At 37.5% G+C, this 20,072-nt stretch overlaps 1 protein-coding gene across 2 annotated transcripts in view; it reads right to left on the reverse strand.

Moving 5' to 3' along the window:
* Window positions 1-12,081: 12,081 nt before the first annotated feature.
* LOC149772812 (uncharacterized) overlaps window positions 12,082-20,072 on the reverse strand; it is a 29,836-nt gene continuing 21,845 nt past the window's right edge. Inside the window, exons 6-7 of one of the 2 annotated variants that reach the window (XM_089947274.1) lie at window positions 13,852-13,984; window positions 13,200-13,335 (exon numbers count right to left, since the gene is read on the reverse strand). In XM_089947274.1, the coding sequence (XP_089803400.1) occupies window positions 13,893-13,984 (92 nt within the window). In that variant the 3' untranslated portion in view covers window positions 13,200-13,335; window positions 13,852-13,892. Of the gene's footprint in view, window positions 13,336-13,851; window positions 13,985-20,072 lie in introns of both variants that reach the window. The other variant, XM_089947273.1, reaches the window with a different exon arrangement.

Genomic DNA, 20,072 nt, shown 5'->3' on the forward strand with positions numbered 1-20,072 from the left:
TAACAACTGAAACCGATTTGAAGCCTAGGCGGTGGAAAATAGTTAGCCAATGAAGTCACTTACAATGAGTGACGCATTTTTGGTTCTAAATTCAAGGCAGGTGGGGGGCCCCCGAGTGGCCAAGTGGTCTAAAGCGCTCTTCGTTACGGATCACTGCCATCTCACCTCTATCTGCGTGGGTTCCAGTCTCGGATTCGGCCAATGTGGGTATGTGAGAAAGCTTGCCAGTAGCTTCTCGTGGGTCGGTGGTTCTTTCCGGGGGTTTTCCAGGTTCTTCCTCCACTATTAATACTGGCCGCCATGAATAGCCTATTGTGTGCTGAAAAATGGCGTTAAACCCTACAACAACAACAACAACAAGGTAGGTGGTGTAGTGGTCAGGCGCAGAAAAACATCTGTTCTTGCCACTGTGCGAAGAGCAACTGAAGGAGATTCGAAGCTAAGGTGGTAGAAAATAGGTGTAGCCAATAAAATGGCTTCTAACAACTGACGCATTGTTTTGCCCTGGCTCTTGCTTTTTTACCATTGCAGTGCAGACTGACTGGAGTGTGAACTTACAATCTTGTGTTGTGTACTGTAACATTTCTTCTTGCCACATCAAATATTTAACTGTGCTATTATTGTTCACATTTTGAAACTGACCAAACCAAATATTTTCTCACTTGGACATTTTGACATACATTCGTATAGGTAGAGAGAGAAATGATATAGTATTGAGTGGTAGTTTTGTTTCAAACGAGTGAATTTGGGGTTTGTAGGAAGTAAATAAACTAAAGTACAGTGAACCTCAAGGATGATAACCCAAGCTGTCTGTCCATTGATGCATGTATTTACATCAGAAAAAATATGATCTCTAAACACAAAGATATAAGGCAAGCATGAAAGGTATGTTTTCCTTCATGTCCGCGTAACTTAAAAGTTTTAATCCCCTTGCAAGACAAACTTGGTACCTTTTGTTGAGCTTCAATAAAAAAAATACTGAACAAACTTAAGCACTTTGCTATAGATATTTTCTTTTGGAGCAACAGCAAATTGTTTGTGTTTTTAGGGAACATACCTAAGCACTAATAAAAGGTGGGCCAGGGAAAATACACATAAAAAAGCTTTGATCTTTCTGAAAAAATGAGGGGATCTTCCTACAGTTCTTAACCAGCTATATATGCTGGGATGGGCCTGTGGCATATCCACAAATAAAGAAGTACAGATTCTGGTCACGTTGCAAGTGTGTGCATGTTTTGGAATATGGTAAAAATTGGATATATATTTTTCTCATGACACTTATGAAGTTAAGAGTCTGTGCAAGACTCAGAAGTTAAAGTACATAACTTTTGTATGGCTTGTAAACATTTCCACTTTAGAAAATGTGAAGTATCGCAAGTTATTATCACAAACAGAAGTGGAACATAGGGTTTTGACAGTTGTTGTTTGGACACCCCTGCTCAACTTCACAACATACTTGCTCTGTCTCATACTTTGGTCTTGGGAAAGATCACCTTTGTTGATGCAGCAACAGTGGTAAGAGCAGGAGAAGACATCGTTGCTGCTTTCAAAAATGGGTACTTTTAAAAATGGGTTTAGTATTTTTTTAAAAATATCAAATGAAGAAAAAACGTTTGTTAAATCAGGGTTAGTAGACATTGTGGTCAATGACAAAGTAGAAGTGACAGAGATGGAGACATCATTGTCAAGTAGCATGGTTTTCTGGAGTATGTACATGTCCTAACGGCACAGTACCATCTCTAGTTCTCTTGATGACACCAACTGTCTGTTTTTTTCTTGCAACTTATTTCTTTTGTGGTAGGGTTTGAATCGAAGGGTCGTCAAGATGCATGAGGTGTTTAAGACGCAACGCTGTCGTTGGGTTCCTATATGCTTGGCTTTCACTTGCCTTGTGAAATATACCAAGTCATTGTCACAACGAGAGGTAGAGAGGGTATATATGGAAAGAATGAACTTGGATTGAAGGGTCATCAAGATGCATAAGGTGTTTAAGATGTACTGTTGTCATTTGCATAAATCAGTCGTGTTTCCTATATGTTTGACTTTCACTTGCCATTGTGAAATATACCAAGTCATTGTCAAAGCAAGAGGTAGAGAGGGTATATGTAGAGAGAAGGAGTTTGGTTAAATCACTTCTGAATCAGCAATTGAGATGAAATGATTGCACGATTTCAGTGAGAGAGAAGAACATAAGAGGCAGCGACGTGACGAATGGCCTCACACACGTCTGCAATTAGACCAAGAGAGCCTACATCAAACCAAAAGTCACCACTATCACCCAAAAAGTATTACCACATTCGAGAGATGGAAAAGTGCTTCTCTAGAAAACTTAGAACCATGGCCTACACGTACACGATGAAGTTTAAAGATTTCAGGTCTGATATATTGCTTGAGAAAGCAGAAGAGTTCATCACTGATGTATGGGATTCTTTGTTAACCACACTGAAACGACAATGTGAAGCCAAAGATGACGATTGCTTGACACTCTCCATTTATCAAGACAGTCTGAAGTCCCCTGTTTGGATTGAGTTTAGCAGACCATCAGAACTGACACCTTCCAAAGTCGTCAACAAGATTCAAGACGTGCAGCAGTCCAACGACAAGTTTCACATCACCGATGGAAAAGCGACACTGTACATGGCCCACGTCTCTTCCCAAAGGGAACAGGCGCAAAAAGATGTTATTGGTGGATGACCTTCGCAGCACCAAAAAGAGCCTCATTCTAATTAACAACCCTCAAGACAAGATGTGTTTAGCCCATGCCATCGTCATAGGACGAACATATGCCAACAAGAATGACACGGCAGAATGGAAAAGTGTCTGGAAAACTATTCAACCATTGAACTGAGCCAAACACTGAAGAGAAGCAGAACTCCTGTTACAGCAAGCGGGGATATCCAAAGACACACCCTGTGGCATTTCTGAAATGGGAAAATTGCAAGACATCTTAGCTCAATGCTACACCTTGAAAGTGCACCCTCAAGATGTGTGTGGACCTCTGTTGTTTTGAGGCAAAGATTTTAAAGACGGAAAATACATTCACATCTATCATATCGATGAACATTTCAATGCCACCACCAGTATCACCCGATTCCTGGGATACAGATATTATTGTGAGAAATGTAACAATGGCTATAACAATCGAGACAATACAAGCATTGTGGACTGAAATGCTCAGGATGTTTAGCCTCTCAACCCTGTCTTGACAAAGGACAAGAACCAGTGAATTGCCTTGCTTGTCAGCACACTTCTGTCAGCCCTGTTTGTTGCCAACAACATCTGAAGAAGCAAGGTTCACAGTAGAAAAGTGCTTGTCAACTCCTGAGATTGTGCTTCACTTGTGGACAAGACATACGTACCAATAGTGCCAAAGCTCACGCATGTCCAGGAAAGCAGCCTGTCATATTTGTCGCCAAATCATGGACTTGGAACACAAATGCTTCAGAAATACCATTCCAAACAAAAGAAGAAAGACGATCAGAAGAAAGACAATTTCATCTTTTTCGATTTCAAATGCATGCAAGAGACTGGCATTCACATTGCTAATTTCTGTGTGACTCATCGAGCGTGCGAGAAGTTCACCCAAGAACCTATCTTTAGTCATTGCCCTCACTGCAGCAAGATTCCTGGAGGCCATGACAAAATCTTTTAGGGACCTAACATGCTATTTGATTTCGCCCAATGGATCTTATACCCCATCGAAGAGACGTGGAGCCAAGGGGACATCGAACGTTACTGAGATTGCCGTCACAATTACTTGGGATACGATTTCTTCTCAGATACTGTACGGAACAAAGTATCAAAATCATCTACATGCAAGTGGGACAAGTACAATTTATAAATTCAATGGGTTATTTGGCAAGGCCATTGAGTCAAATGCCTAATAAGTTTGAAATGACAGAAATGGACAAAGGCTATTTTTCGCACTTTTTCAATACCGAAGCCAAGCAACATGCCGTTCTACCCCATTTGCCTGATGCTCACTACTACGACCCTGACAACATGAGCACCGAACAATGAGAAGCTTTCTACGCTTGGTCATATTGCTAAAACGAGGAGAAAGGAGAAGAAATCAAATATTTGGATGTATGTTTGCTGTATCCATACATGTGCAAATATTGTCACTTTCCCACAGGGTACCCACAACTGCTGACAGAACACATCGATATGGAAAACATTTGACAGTACAAAGGATTGATTAAATGTAAAGTCTTGCCTACCACGGACTTGTACCATCCTGTTTTACCTCACCATTGTCAAGGAAAACTGATGTTTCCCTTGTGACAAACTTGTGCTGAAACGTGCAACCAAGACCAGCCTTGTCAGCACACCCAGAAAGAAAGTGCCTTGATAGGAACGTGGGTCAGCATGGAATTGTTTAAAGCTCTGGACCAGGGATACCAACTGTTAGAAGTGTACGAAATTTTGTTAATACAGAAGAATATCACATGGGTGACGAGCCTCAGAAAGGCATTTTCGCAGACATCAGTACCTTTTTAAAACTGAAACAAAAAGCCAGCCATCCTTCCTGGTACCACAATCCCGAAGACCAAAAGAAATTCAAAGAGAACTACTTGGAGCAGGAAGGCATCACTTTAACATGGAGAAAAAGGAAGGACTCTAATCATTTGCCAAAGTGCTGTTAAATTGCTTGTGGGGCAAAATGGCACAACGACCATGTTTACCCAATATGGAGTATTTGACAAAACCTTCCCGCTACTTCCAGATGATTCACGACAAAACCAAATCCATGAAACATGTGGTCATCCTTCGTGAGGACTTGATCCGGTCAATTACAAAGAACTGGACTTTGTAGAAGCTAATTAATTTGGAAATGTCATCATTGTGGCTTACCTGACAGCCCATGCTTGCTTACAATTCTACGAAGTGTTACACCAGTTAAGAGATCGTGTGCTGACACAGACAGTTGCATCTACATCGATCGCCTGGGTCACCGACATCCTGTCATTGAAGGAGACCATTTAGGAGCCTGGACGGATGAGCACCCCAATGACAAGATTCTAAGTTTTGCTAGTGGCAGTCCCAAAAATTAAGGCTTCGAATATGGGGACCAACAAGGAGAAGTGCACACCAAGTGTAAAGTGATTGGCTCTCAGTTATTGCACCGGTCAAGTGATAAACTTCGGCATGTTGAAAGTAGCCTTGCTGTCTGGAAAGATTTTAAAGTGACTGCCTACCAACCTCACAAGATTGTACGTTTAGTCACACACCAAATTGTCAGTTGACCTTTGGAAAGTGTGTATCAAATCATGTACCAGAAACACATGTGACTTTCCAGCCACTTCACTTTACCATATGGACTCACTGATATAAAAAAAAATGGTTCCAAGATGATAGTCACCAACAAGAAGGATGATTTCAACACAGCAGGAATCGAGTGAGAGACTCAAGTCCTATGAGAAACTCAAACGCAATGCTGTGCCTCACGATCACATTACCAATGCAGTACCACATCTTAGTTGTTTATTTACTAACGCCATGGAAAACTATGTGCAACCAGTGCAACTTCCAGACTACAAGATTTTACCTTATGGACACGCTGATATCACCCAGTATAAAAAGGGGATGACTTCCAAGAATGAATGTTCATTGTGAGGACAAGTGCTGTGAAAGATTAATCACTCTACACAGATGAAAAAAGAGAAGGAACAAACATCATTGACCTCTTTCACCACCATACTGTCACAGAAAAGTGCGTCCAAGAAGGAAAAGGATTCAGTAGACCTAAAGGAGTATTTTAGCATCCAAATGACTCAGACGGTGATTTCAAGAAATTGTAGGACTTACACCCACACGATGAAATTTACAGACTTTGCATCTGACATTCCATCTGAGGAAGCAACAGGTTTTATTACGGACTTATATGACTCACTGTTAGAGGAACTCAAACGTCAATGCCAAGTCAAAGATCGAGGTCGTTTGGGCATATCTACATATCATGACAGCTTGAACTCTCCTGTATGTCTCAGGTTTAGTACACCTGCAGAATTAACTTCTTCCAAACTTTTGAGGACTATAGAAGACGTGCAGACGATGAGCGAAACATTTGACATCACCGATGGAAAAGTGACCACTTATATGGCATATGTTGTACCTCCATGGGAAGAAGACAATGACTTCACTTTATCAGCTTACCGATAAATGTACCTAGCATGATGGACATAACAGCAGATTTACGAATGAAAGGGAGTACGTGATGGGAAACATCAACGCTGGGACACAAGTGGTAGCTGACCAGATTTTAAACAACCTATGTGACATATAGAGAGAAACATGAACTTTGTCCTATTTGATCGTTTTTTTTCTTGTTTTTACTATTTCTTAAAAATAAACATTTAAAGTAGCATGAGAGAAATTGGGATTCTTTTACGAAATGTAAATACGTTGTATGTAAAGTGTTTTTTGAAGGTATTAACTTTAATTTTAAAAAGCAGTTTACTAGACTCAAGAACTAAATAAATTGTGCACAGGTTTGTTTCATGTCCAAATGTTTATGTATTAAATGGCTAGTGCTTAGACCAAAACACAGGACAGAGAGCCCATGTATGTACTTGAATTAATGTTTTGTACCCATGCAATAGACTTTTCTTATTGGAGTCTCTGTTCTATCTGTGAGTCTTTCTTTGGAACATCTCTGTCCTCTTTTCTGTGTGTCTTTGTTTAGATGTGTGTTTGTTTGTTTCTGTATGTCTATGTTTGTCCCCATCTTATGTTACTGTGTTTAGGCTCTAATACACAGTAACAAAAGAAAGAGTGAAAACAAATAATTTATTTCCCTGGAAAAACACTGTAAAAAAGACAAATTAAGAACTTACAGTTTTAAGAATCAAATCCAAAACTAATTCAAGAATAATCCACGAATTAAATTTTAGAATATTCTAATGAATTCAAATTCGAGTCACAATGAAAAATCCAAAATGGAAGGCGATGACGTATACTGTAGTCAGTACAGTGCTGATGTTTACAGTCCTTTGTGAACCACAGAAAATAATATTCTGGTGTTTGAATTCCGAATCAAATTTAAATAAATGTCTTTGTCCAAGAATTCTTTATGAGCACTCAAATATTTCCAGGAAATAGAATTAATCTTTAAGAATCCGAATAATTTGAATAAAAATTAAAATGTAATTCCCAAACTGGTCACAAACATGCACTTTGCAGTGTAAAGAAAAAGCCCCAGCTGAGAGATCTCTCTCTAAGCATCACTATTAAAACTGATGCGCAATTTCTAAAAGCCCAGAATTACAAAATGGAAGCTGTTTACATATTAAAAAATCACATCGCCCCAGTATGACCTTGATAAAAACCAATCATTTTACTCCAAGAATAAACAAAAATAAAAAGTTTTTCACTCACTGATTTCTAAATCAAGGTCGAGAATTATGTCAGCTTTAGGTGTTTACAACTGAAGAGTCAAGGTCAAACTATTTTCTGAAAAACTACCAAGTTCCTAGTAAACAAAACTACATTATTTTGACATGTAATGAAATTAAAAATAAAAAGATTTTAAAATTTACAAACAACTTAAATCAAATATAAATTAAACCAAATATACATAACACCTATCAACCTTTGTCCCTATAAATGCATTTCACCCTATAAATAGTGTTGACCCTATAAACCCTATGGCATCACCCATGTTCAATTCCCATTGACTCCAGGGGCCATTCCCATGTTAAATTCCCATTGTCACCAAAGAGCAAACCCCCTATTTTAATGTTAAGGTCCCACTGTCACTAAAGTGGCCCCATATACTACTACCAATGGTCATCTGGTTAGACTGGAAACATTCGCGATGCATTTATTAAGAAGGAATGTTTAGTAGTGGTTTTGTTTGATATAGAAAAGGCCTATGACATGACATGGAAGTACGGGATATGGAACGACCTGCACGATCTAGGTCTAAAAGGCTGTCTGCCCTCTTTCATATCAAACTTTCTCTCGGACAGAGAATTCAAGGTACAAGTGGGCTCCTCCCTCTCTGATAATCATGAGCAAGAGATGGGTGTTCCCCAGGGATGCTTTTCAACATCAAAATTAATAATATTGCCAATTGTTTAGCTCCTGATGTTGTTGTTGTTGTTGTTGTTCTAGGGTTTAACGCCATTCTTCAGCACAAGATAGGCTATACATGGCGGCCAGTATAACTGGCGGAGGAAGAACCCTGAAAAACCCAGGGAGGAACCACCGACCCACAAGAAGGTACCAGCAGGCTTTACAACGTACCAACATTAGCCGAGCCTTGGACTTGAACCCACGCAGACAGAGGTGAGATGGCAGTGATCTGTAACAGAGAGCGCTTTAGACCACTCGGCCACTCGGGGCCCCAGCTCCTGATGTGGATTGTTCTCTATACGATGGCGATTTCTTAATATGTTATCGATCAAAGCACATGCATACAATTGAAAGACGACTACAACAAAATATAAACAAGATTCAAAATTGGACCAATGCAAACGGTTTCAAATTTTCAAAGTAAAAACAAAGTACATATGCATTTGTCAGTTATGAAGACACCTTGACGAACCTAAACTCACACTGGACAGAACACCCATATCAATTGTTGAGGAAACAAAATTTCTAGGTATTATCTTCGGAAAAAAACTGACCTTCATTCCACACATAAACATCTTGAAAGCTAAATGTTGGAAATCTCTAGATTTACTTAAAATAGAAGCGCATACCACTGGGGTGCTGATAGAAGAGTCATCCTCAATTTATATAGAACATTTATTCACTCCAAACTGGACTATGGTTGCATTGTTTATGGTTCAGCCAAAAAGTCATATTTGAAGATGCTTGACTCAATTCATCATCAAGGAATAAGACTAGCTCTGGGAGCATTTAAGACATCCCCATGTGAAAGCCTTCTCGCTGAAGCGAACGAACCACTTTTATAACATCATTGAGAAATCCTTTCCACATAGTATGCTCTCAGATTAAGATCAAGCCCTCTGAACCCTGCTTTTTCGGCTGTTCTTCAACCCAAATACAAAACCTTATATGAAAATAAACCAGACGCCATACCTTCCTTTGGCATCAGAATATCATTCAGAATTGACAGTATAAAATTTCACCTTTCTAAAATTCAGAAAACATCTATCTCCAAAAAAACTGCCTGGCTACTTAAATGACCAAAGTGTGTGTGTGTGATTTGGATTTTTAACGTAGCTTTAACAATTTTTCAGTCATATTGCTACGATGTCTGCAGTGTGGCAGTTTATAGTGAAGTCTAGCACTGGGGCATCATGCCACAGGCATGTAGCATGATGTCCCACCCAGTCACATTATCCTGACACCAGGCTGACCAGTCTTAACACTAACCTCTTAATGCTGAGCACCAAGTGAGGCAGCTGTAAGTACCATTTTTGTAAGTCTTTGGTATGACTCGGCGGGGGATCAAATGGATGCTCTAACCACTAGGCCACCGGAGCAGTGGGAATACAAAGTACTTTTTACACTACACGATGTAAAAAAAAATCTTAGACAAACTCTTCCATCTTCCACAACTCTTTTCATAATCTCCTCACCGAATAAAAAAAGTATACAACAATTTATACTGATGGATCCAAGGATGAGGAAAAGACTGCTGCAGCCTTCGTTAGTGGAAAACACACAACAAAATTTCGCTTACCAAAAAGTACATCGGTATTTTCAGGCAAAATCATTGCAATAGACCTTGCTCTGAATTATATCGAAAGCAAACATATTTTAAACAGTATCGTCTTCTCCGACTCACTGTCATCACTTAGTCACTACACAATAGAAAACTGGAAAACCCATTATTAACCAATATTCTCATTAAAAATACTGAGCTGAGGACCTCCCACAATATAGTATACTGTTGGTTACCTAGCCATATTAGTATTAAAGGTAATTATAAAAAGCAGATGGCGCTGCTAAAATGGCCCTATCCCTAGAACCATCTGATTTTCAAATACTGTATACTGATATTAAACCTAGTATCAAAGAGTCTTTACATCAGAAGCGGCAGGCATCCTGGAATGATGCAGTGAATAATAAACTTCACACCATCAAGCCAACCCTAGGAGAATGGACTCCTTCCTAGAGAACCATCCATAGGTAGGAGGTAGTCATTGCAAGAATTAGAATTGGTCATACCTATATAACCCACTCCCACAAACTAAAAGGTCAAGACCCACCAGAGTGCATTTCTTGCAATGAACCATTCACTGTTGAGCACTTTATGATAGTGTTTCGACCTCCAACCTATGCGCAATCAGTACTACAACATGCATGACATGAAGGAACTTTTTGATGCAATAAACATCTCTTGTATTTTGGAATTCCTGAAAGAAGTAAACATTTATTCTAAGATATAACTTGTATGCTATTACCTTGAGTATTGTTATGTAATGTATATACCGTCGTTCATACTCAATAACTTTTCATCTAAATCTTCATTGATAAACGCCATTTACATTCCCCGTTGATCGGGAAGCTTTATATATTACTCTTACCATCTTATCGTTTTGCTTTTAAATGTTTGATATTTATATCACTGGTCAATAAGAAACCTTTTATCTCTTTTAAATAATCTGACATATAACCTTTTGTATGGCACTAAATAGCCTAACAGTGCTGATGTGCCATTAAAATACAATCAATCAATCATTATTTTGAATTTTCATTATGAACATATTTAGTTGTGTGTACTAGTCAACAAAATCATAAAATACTAAAATGTGTTGCTTTATCCTAAATTTATGTTCCACACAAGATTACTTTAGTCTGCTAAATTAAAACACTAATTTGACTAGTAATATGACTGCTAACTTAAAACACTAATTTGACTAGCAATATGACTGCTAACTTAAAACACTAATTTGACTAGTAATATGTCTGCTAACTTAAAACACTAATTTGACTAGTAATATGACTGCTTACTTAAAACACTAATTTGACTAGTAATATGACTGCTAACTTAAAACACTAATTTCACTAGTAATATGACTGCTTACTTAAAACACTAATTTGACTAGTAATCTGCGTGCAAAGATATTACATAAGGCCAGGCAATCTGGGTGCAAAGGTATTACATAAGGCCAGGCAATATGGGTGCAAAGGTATTACATAAGGCCAGGTAATCTGGGTACAAAGGTATTACATAAGGCCAAGTAATCTGAAATAAAGCATCCTAGCATGTAGTTCTTTCAAATTTGTATAATGATGCCAATTTGCAATCAAATATGGCTTCCATTACTAAAAATGAATAAACCTTTCAACAACTTCTCAAAACCCACTTAACTTGACAAATTTTACAGAAGGCATCCTCATATAGAGGCCTTTCAGGTTTGTACAAATGATACCATGTTGCCATCAAATAATACTGCCTTCATGAAAAATAGAAAACTTTTAAAAGACTTTTTCTAAAAGACCACTCAACCCAATTGAACCCAATTTGACAACAAGAATCCCGACATGAATACATTTTAAGTTTGTACAAACAAATATGGCAGCTGTCACTAAAAACAGGGAAAAAAAAACTTTAACAACTTGCTCTCAAACACCACTCAATAAAATTCTACTGAATTTATCAAAAAGAACCTTAGCCTGAATGCCTTTACAATTTTCACAAATCTTCATTCAAATATAGCCTCTGTTAATAAAAACTAGAATACAAATTTATGTAACAAATAATGCTCAAGAGAATTTGACCAAAACTGAACAGAAAGCACACGCAAAATGCCTTGGAATAAAACGATGTTGAAAAATTATCAAAGATAGTCCACAATGCATAAAAAAGAAGCCTTGTGACAATTTTTTTGCAAGATTTGCAATCAACAGCGAAAGAACTTTTTTCTAAAGAAAGCATCTTCCTGACCCATGTTTTTGGCCAACTGTTATTTGGTTATTAGGCAGATATCAGTCAGCTGAGCAGTCTTTGGCCCACCTGAGCCCCTTGTTTCATTTCACATTAAAATCTCTCACTCATGTTGGTTGTAAAGATCAGCTCATGATGATATGGCACCATTCTCATAGTGAAAGTGAAAGTGGAACAATACATAATCTTTTCATTAAGCTTAGAAACAATTTGAATTTTGAGAAAGTTTTTATTTTTTATAAATCAAATGCCATCTGTCTAAACAGAGATATGTTCTACATTAATGCTTTGTAACTGTACTATGCCTGACCATGTCAGTTCTATATGCATATGTCAAACCACTGCTCTATGCCAATATGTTCTACACCAATGTTTTGTCATCTCTGTATGCCTGGCCATGTCAGTTCTATAGGCATATGTCAAACCACTGCTCTGTGCCAATATGTTCTACACTAATGTTTTGTCATTGTTCTATGCCTGACCATGCCAGTTCTATAAGCATATGTCAAACCACTGCTCTATGCCAATATGTTCTACATTAATGTTTTGTCATTGTTCTATGCCTGACCAGGCCAGTTCTAAATGCATATGTCAAACCACTGCTCTATGCCAATATGTTCTACACTAACATTTTGTCATCATTCTTTGGTCTAACTATGCCAATTCTATAACCATATTTCAAGCTATTGATCTATGCAAATATGTTCTACACTAATGTTTGGTCATTGTTCTATGCCTGGCCAAGCCAGTTCTATATGCATACGTCAAGCCACAGTTACAGCGATAACGTCCAACCTTATGCACTTGCTGATGATGCCAGAGTGATCCCTTTGTTGAATAAATTTTTCCACATATTCTGCATGTAAATCGTTGACCACAGATCTGCATATGCTTTGTCAGGGAAAATCGATTATCAAATGTTTTACTGCATTGTGGACATGCATATAATAAACAATTTGTGTGACTTTTCATGTGTTCCTGAAGCAAAAACTCACTGTCAAATCTTTCTCTACATTCACTAAATGGACAGGAAAAATGACCATGGTTTTGTTCCTGTAAATCTGTTACAGAAGCTTCATTTTCATGCATTTCTTTCACGTGAGTGTCCTGTTGATTTACTGTATTAATTTTACTTTCTTCTCTATCAGAAAGAGACTGGTTACTTAGACACTGTGACTCTCTTTCTGCATGTTCTTTCATTTTGTGCTGCTGAAGTGATTTTTCGTCAGTAAAACTTTTCTGGCATGTTGAGCATTGAAATCTGGCAGATGTCTGTAGTGGAACATTTGGTCCCTGTGGTCTAAGATGGAAAATGTTCTGGTTTCCACAACTCTGGTCTATACGCCTAGAAGCAGGAAGTTTGCTTGAAGAACCATCTTTGATAACTGATCCATCCAAAACAGATCCAGGGAGGGGCCCTTCTAGGTCCATATAGGAGTTGGGCCCACTTAAGGCTTCCAAATCCAGTACTGAAATAGAAAGGATTTAAATAATTTCACTGTACCATAAACATCGATATAAAGAGCATCTACACAAGAATGCTCACTGAACTGAAATTTATTTGACGATTCAATTAATTTCCATGTTATAAAAGCCTTGAAGGGCAAAATATTTGGATTTTTACCGTAGCTTTAACAAATTTTCAATCATATCACTGGGCAAAATATTAAAATTATTCAATGAGTTTCTTAAATGTCATAACTATGAACCCAAATGATGAGAAACACTGATTGAATTTGTTGAAATTGCAGAATATTGCAGGGAAATTACTCTGAGATGCGCTCTGATGCCTTGGTCATTACTGTGTTGCTTTGCAACGTCATGAAATGTTGCAAGTACTAGATGTGTTTTGTACTATATGTGTTCCATGTACTATATGAACAGCATATACATGTTGCATATATAAATGCAAGTACACTATGTGTTGCATATACTATACACTATATGTGTTTCATACAGGAAAGTTACAAAATAGGTATATTTACATGATGTGGAAGCCATGTAATAAATGATAAAACTGACACTCCTAATGGTACAGGGATATAGAATAGGCCTGAAGCATCCTCCTGCATAATGGCGGTAACATGTTTTCTGTTGGATACCTCTTGTGATGGCGATCTAAGTGATTTATAATGAAAAATCTTCAAACAAAAACTGTGTCCTAATAGCACATGACTATAATACTTAATGATGTAGACTCAAATTATAATGCATCTCAATAGCCAAGAACTAAGATAACTCAAAAGCAATGACAGAACGAGACTGGACCAATTTAACGGGATCCATGATGATACCAGTGTTATATGACAGACAGTGGTATTACTGAAGTGTTATATAATGAAGGTCCAATTAATTGGGCTCTGTGATGATACCAGTGTTATAGGAGGGACAGTAGTATACTGAGGTGTTATAAAATGAAGGACAATTTCAATGGGATCAGTGATGATACCAGTGTTATAAAAGGGACAGTGGTATACTGAGGTGTTATAAAATGAAGGATCAATTCAATGGGATCATTGATGATACCAGTGTTATAGTAGGGACAGTGGTATATTGAGGTGTTATAAAATGAAGGATCAATTCAATGGGATCAGTGATGATACCAGTGTTATAGGAGGGACAGTGGTATACTGAGGTGTTATAAAATGAAGGATCAATTCAAGGGGATCAGTGATGATGCCAAGTGTTATATGAGGGACAGTGGTATAATGAGGTGCTATATAATGAAGGTCCAATTTAATGGGCTCTGTGATGATACCAGTCTTATAGGAGGGACAGTGGTATAATGAGGTTTCATATAATGAAGGACCAATTAAATGGGATCAGTGATGATACCAGTGCTATATGAGGGACAGTGGTATAATGATGTGCTATATAATGAAGGATCAATTTAATGAGATTTATGACCACACACATGTAATAAGTGGGATAGTGGTACACCAATAAGCAGTGCCGGATTACCAAATAGGCAGAGTAGGCACCAGCCTAGGGTCCTCGTGACAACGGATCAAAATAATATTGATAAAATGTATTAGGAGATAATTTCTGAGGGGGTCCCAAAGATTTTGACTGCCTAAGGGCCTTCACAGGGTTTAATTCAGCACTGCTAATAAGGGACCAATTTAATAAGATAATGTCTCGATCAGTGTTATACAAGGGACAGTGGTATAATGAGGAGCTATTTAATGTGGGACCATTTTAATGGAATACATGACCATAACCATGTAATAAGTAGGATAGTGGTATACTAATGAGGGACCAATTTTATAAAATACATGACCCAACCAGTGTTATACAAGGGATAGTGGTATAATGATTGGTTATCTAATGTGCGACCAACTAAATGGAATCATGACCCAACCACTGTTATCAGTATCTGTTAGACAGTGGTATGAGAGACCAATTTAATGGGGTCCTTTATCATAACAGTGTTATACAAGGGACAATGGTATACTGAGGGGTTATATAGTATGGGACCAATTTAACTGGATACCAGACCCTATCAGTGTTACAAGATGGAGTGTAGTATAATGAGGGACCAATTTAATGGGATACATGACCCTCCAGTGTTATAAGATGGACAGTGGTGTAATGAGGGACCAATTTAATGGGGACCATAATCATACCAGTGTTATAAGCAGGACAGTGGAATCTCGAGGGGTTATATAGTATGGGACTAATTTTATTGGATACCTCACCCTACCAGTGTTATAAGATGGACAGTAGTAAGAGAGATCAATTTAATGGGATACCTCACCTTACCAGTGGTATAAGATGGACATTAGTATCATGGGAGATCAATTTAATGGGATATCATACCATACTCTACTGATAAGCAGGACAGTGGTATACTGAGGTGCTGTATAGTATGGGACCAATCTAATGGAATCCATGATATTTTATCTTTGACATTTCTGTTTTCATTTTTTTATGCATGCTCGTTTACCTACCTGGACTCTCAATTTTTGTCGTTGCCCTCCCTGCTGCTCCAGTGTGGTGTACTTAAATCATTATTATATAAATAATAACACTAACCATGGAATCTCACGCAGCTAAACTAGCTCGACAGTGACTAGAGGCAATTAAAACATATCTTCCAGTCCATGATTCTGTTAAACAAAAATTACAAGTATGTCAGGAGTCTCAGGTGGAATTTACAGAGGGTATAGAACAGTTATATAAACCAATTATCGAACCAACAAAGAAAACTGTTACAGCCACTGAGGCAGCACAAAAAAACTCTTGAAACATTACCTGTAGATATTGCTGGCCATCTTCAAGCAACTCTACCACCACCCCAGCAACCTCCTCAACCACAACCTGAAGATGAGCCACAACCTCTGGCAAGAGTTAGAATTAACAGTACAGATAAATTCAAACCTGAAGGTATTGCTGCTATCAAGGACAAAGACCAAATAATTAATATTGCCGCAATTGGATATCATGATAGAGATAAGTATGTAAAACCTGAATATGTTAGAACGATGAGATCTGTTAATTGGATTAGGGATGTATATTGCATTGCTACTGATACACTGCAAATCAGATCTGATGAAGATGTTAATAATTTTGGCATATTTAAACAGGTAGTAGCTGAGTATATTAGAAAAGAAATTCAGCAAAGGAGACAAAAAAGGAGAAGAAATGAAGTCAAAACTTGAAGAAGCTAAACAATTAAGAAAACGAAAAGAAAAAGATATGAAGTCAAAACTTAAAGAGGTTGAACAAGCAAGGAAACAAAAGGAAGATTTGGAATTTGAAGAAATTAGGAAAAAGGATGGAATTATGTTCACCAAGTAAGAAAGAAGCAAAAGAAACTGTAGGTGGTCTGAGCAATTGGGTCACTCGTGGAAGTGGTCTTGTTACTCCATGTCCCAATAACGTTCTTGCCAATGTTGAACGATTGGAAATTCTGACTGGTGGAAAACAAGCTGGTAATAATTCCCAGAAATTATTAATGAGGCAGCTTCTATTTGTCAGAGATAATTTACAAGAGGTATCATGGATATTAATGTTTATCATTCCTTATTGATGAAATCGTTGATGATTACTGCAGTGATTGAGGGTATGCAATTAGATCAGTGACAAGAAAATAAGATTATACATAATGCTCAATGTGGACCTGTAATGGTCAGGGTGATAAATTCGTGATTACCAACATATAAAGCGATCTACAGAGATGGACTCGGTGATGTTGTTCAGGGTCTATTTAAACGTGACCCTGTTCGATTATACCACACTGGAAATATTGTCACATTAAATAAAAATTCAAAAACCAGGAATACTGACTGGTATCGACAAACCACATTATGAACAAGCATATCCTGTGACGACAGCTGTTTATGCGGTATATCTGCTGAATGATAAACCTGATGTCGATGACCTTCTGCTGATGAAAATTTCTCGCTTGAATTCTGCTACAGAGCAAGTTACAGAACACTTCACAAAAGCAATGCATGGAAATGGTTTAACAGATCTACTACGTAAAAAAGTAAATGAGTGGGCAAAAACAGTTAAAGATACCAAAGCGTCTATAAAAGACGTTGCTGAACTGGAAAAAAATTATGATTCCCAATAATGGTGAAGACACTAAACGGAGAGATTTTGTATGAATCAAAATATTTAAAAAATGGTGCTTTGATAGAAATCACTGATCATAATGCACATGCGTGGACTTCGGATATAACAATATTTCCACAAAATCAAACTGTTAAATTCTATAATGGTGATATGTTCGATTTTTATCAGGAATATCAGTAAGAGTGACCCTGTACCCATGTGGTTGTTTCAAAGTACAGAATCTGTGAACTACGATCAGTTTGTACAGCCTAATGGAGATATTTATTGTACAGAATATCTCCACAACGAAATGAAAAATCTTGCATTGAAACACACAAACGATGCTGATGTTATCGAACAATTACTCAATAACTGTTTTACAGTTCCGCCTGTTACAAGATTTTGACTTAACTGGATTTTACTGCACTGAGTCATTCGAGTCTACATCAAAAAGACCTTCATCTGGTTGTCGCTGTTTGGTTTGGAAAATATTTTAGCTAATGCATTTGGGATCCAATAGTTTTATTATGATACATGCTTGACGTAAAATTTTGATATTGTTGGTTGTAAGTGAACCAATTATATCATATCGTCATCAGAAACAAGTTTGGTTACTACAGAAGAAATATTCCCCTGATGAAAATCTGAACAATACCAATCTGGAAGAAAAAAAACTTGCGAAAGATCTTGGCAGAAAAATAATTGGTAAATTTATGCAAGAAGGATCACATGATCATAAACGAAATTGTACAAGATTAATTATCAACAAAGCTGAACTCAATTTTATACTTGCTGATAAAATGGAGTGAAGCACAGTACTGTTAATTTATCGGACAGAACTAAATTAGGTACAATTGTAAGCTACACTGACTCGCCACAGTTTATTCATTTAAGATCTTCAATGCTCGCATATGTTTCAATAAATTTATTATTGATGATAAATAGATTTCCTGATGCCGCTGTTTGAGTCGCCACAGATTCATTTTATATCAATAAAAAAAAATACAGGATTGCTAAAACAATTACATATTGGCGCTGATGCATCATGGGGAGAATGGAGTATAAAATGAGAAAAGATACTTAGTTGTTTGGAATCTGCCGATGTTGAATCTAAGGAAATATATTATAAAAATGAACAGATGTCAAAACTTTCATCAGCACTATCAGTATATGTCACTGTGGCCAGGCATAAAACAGATTATATCATTAGACCTTGAGGTTCTGGTAAAACAACACGTGCAATTGAATTATTTTGGAATTCTGATGTGGTTGTTTTGACACCCACACATAGATGAAATGAACGAATGAGGAGTTAATTCTCATACTTATCACAGCTTCTTCCGATGGAACGGAGATGCATGGACTCCTGAGCGAATGGGTGAGAAATATATCACAAAGATTATTATCTGGGATGAGATATGCACAGTGTCATTGGAGGTATTCAAAATGTATTCTTGATTGGTTGTTGATGAAAAATACAGTTGTTTTGTGTGGCGATCATGATCAACCACCACCTTTTGTTGGATCATCTCCGCGTGACTGGCTGAAAAAGTTCATAGATTATTATGAGGAACTAACTGATGATCATAGAGCTATTGGTGAACCGCTGAGAGAGTTTAAGAAGTAATCAGAGAGATAAGACTGAATGTGAGATAATGCGTGATTCCAGAGACTACGATGAATGGTTTTTGGAACATGTGGAGGCCTGCGGATTTGATAGTTGGAAGTCAGAAGATAGTTCGTGATACACTTCAGCAACAATTATTTCTATTACATAAAGAGAAGTTTTCAGATTTACCTGTGCCATTAGCTGGTTATCAGCAATGTGACAAAAAAAGTAAATGTGACTTTGATCTTGATGTTAAGTTTATCAAGACACTGAAACAACAAAATAACCAATTTGCGAGCTGCAACACAAGATGGTGGTAATTGTGTATCCTACTTGTATTTGTTCGCATACAAATCCACGCTGAGCAGTCGAACCTAGTCTGTAGATTGCAGATCTATGTGTAGATCTTACCACACTGGAAATTTTATGTGTGGTTACACTCCAGACTGGATCACTCTTTTTTACCACCTTCAAGTTCACCAAGTTCATATAAATATCTTACAGTCACATTACTTAGTACAGCTTGTTTTGAAAAAGAGTCATGTTGTTGTACTGGTATATGTTTTTTTATGATCGCGCTGATGGGTTTCATAAAAGTTCCAGGAGTAATTTCATTATTTAACACAGCTATCAAGCTTGGTAGTCTTGCAACCCATTCACGAGATCTCATATCTTTCTGAATTATTTCCTTTGCATACTCATGAATTACTGAACTTTGTTCAGGGACTTATGGTTGGCAGATATTTCCTTTGCATACTAATATCCAAACAATCACTCAGCAAGTGTTCTATTAAATCACTCAACGATTGCCTGATCGCGATGAATTGCAGTGTGTCATCTGATTTTGACATTATGTTATTTCATCATCATCGTTAATGCACGAAGAAATTCTTTGCCAGGATCAACCTGTAGCAACTGTGGCCATCACTGGATCATCACTGATAAATTCGTTCAAAAGCAGATGCAACTTCAGTTGTTGTTTTTGTTGATAGTGATTCTGCTTCTTTATATCTACTTGCAACGTCAACAACAGTTAAC

The sequence above is a fragment of the Sinohyriopsis cumingii genome, unplaced genomic scaffold, assembly GCF_028554795.1.
Source record: "Sinohyriopsis cumingii isolate HCF-2022 unplaced genomic scaffold, ASM2855479v2 utg001170l, whole genome shotgun sequence".
In the NCBI taxonomy this organism is placed as follows: domain Eukaryota; kingdom Metazoa; phylum Mollusca; class Bivalvia; order Unionida; family Unionidae; genus Sinohyriopsis; species Sinohyriopsis cumingii.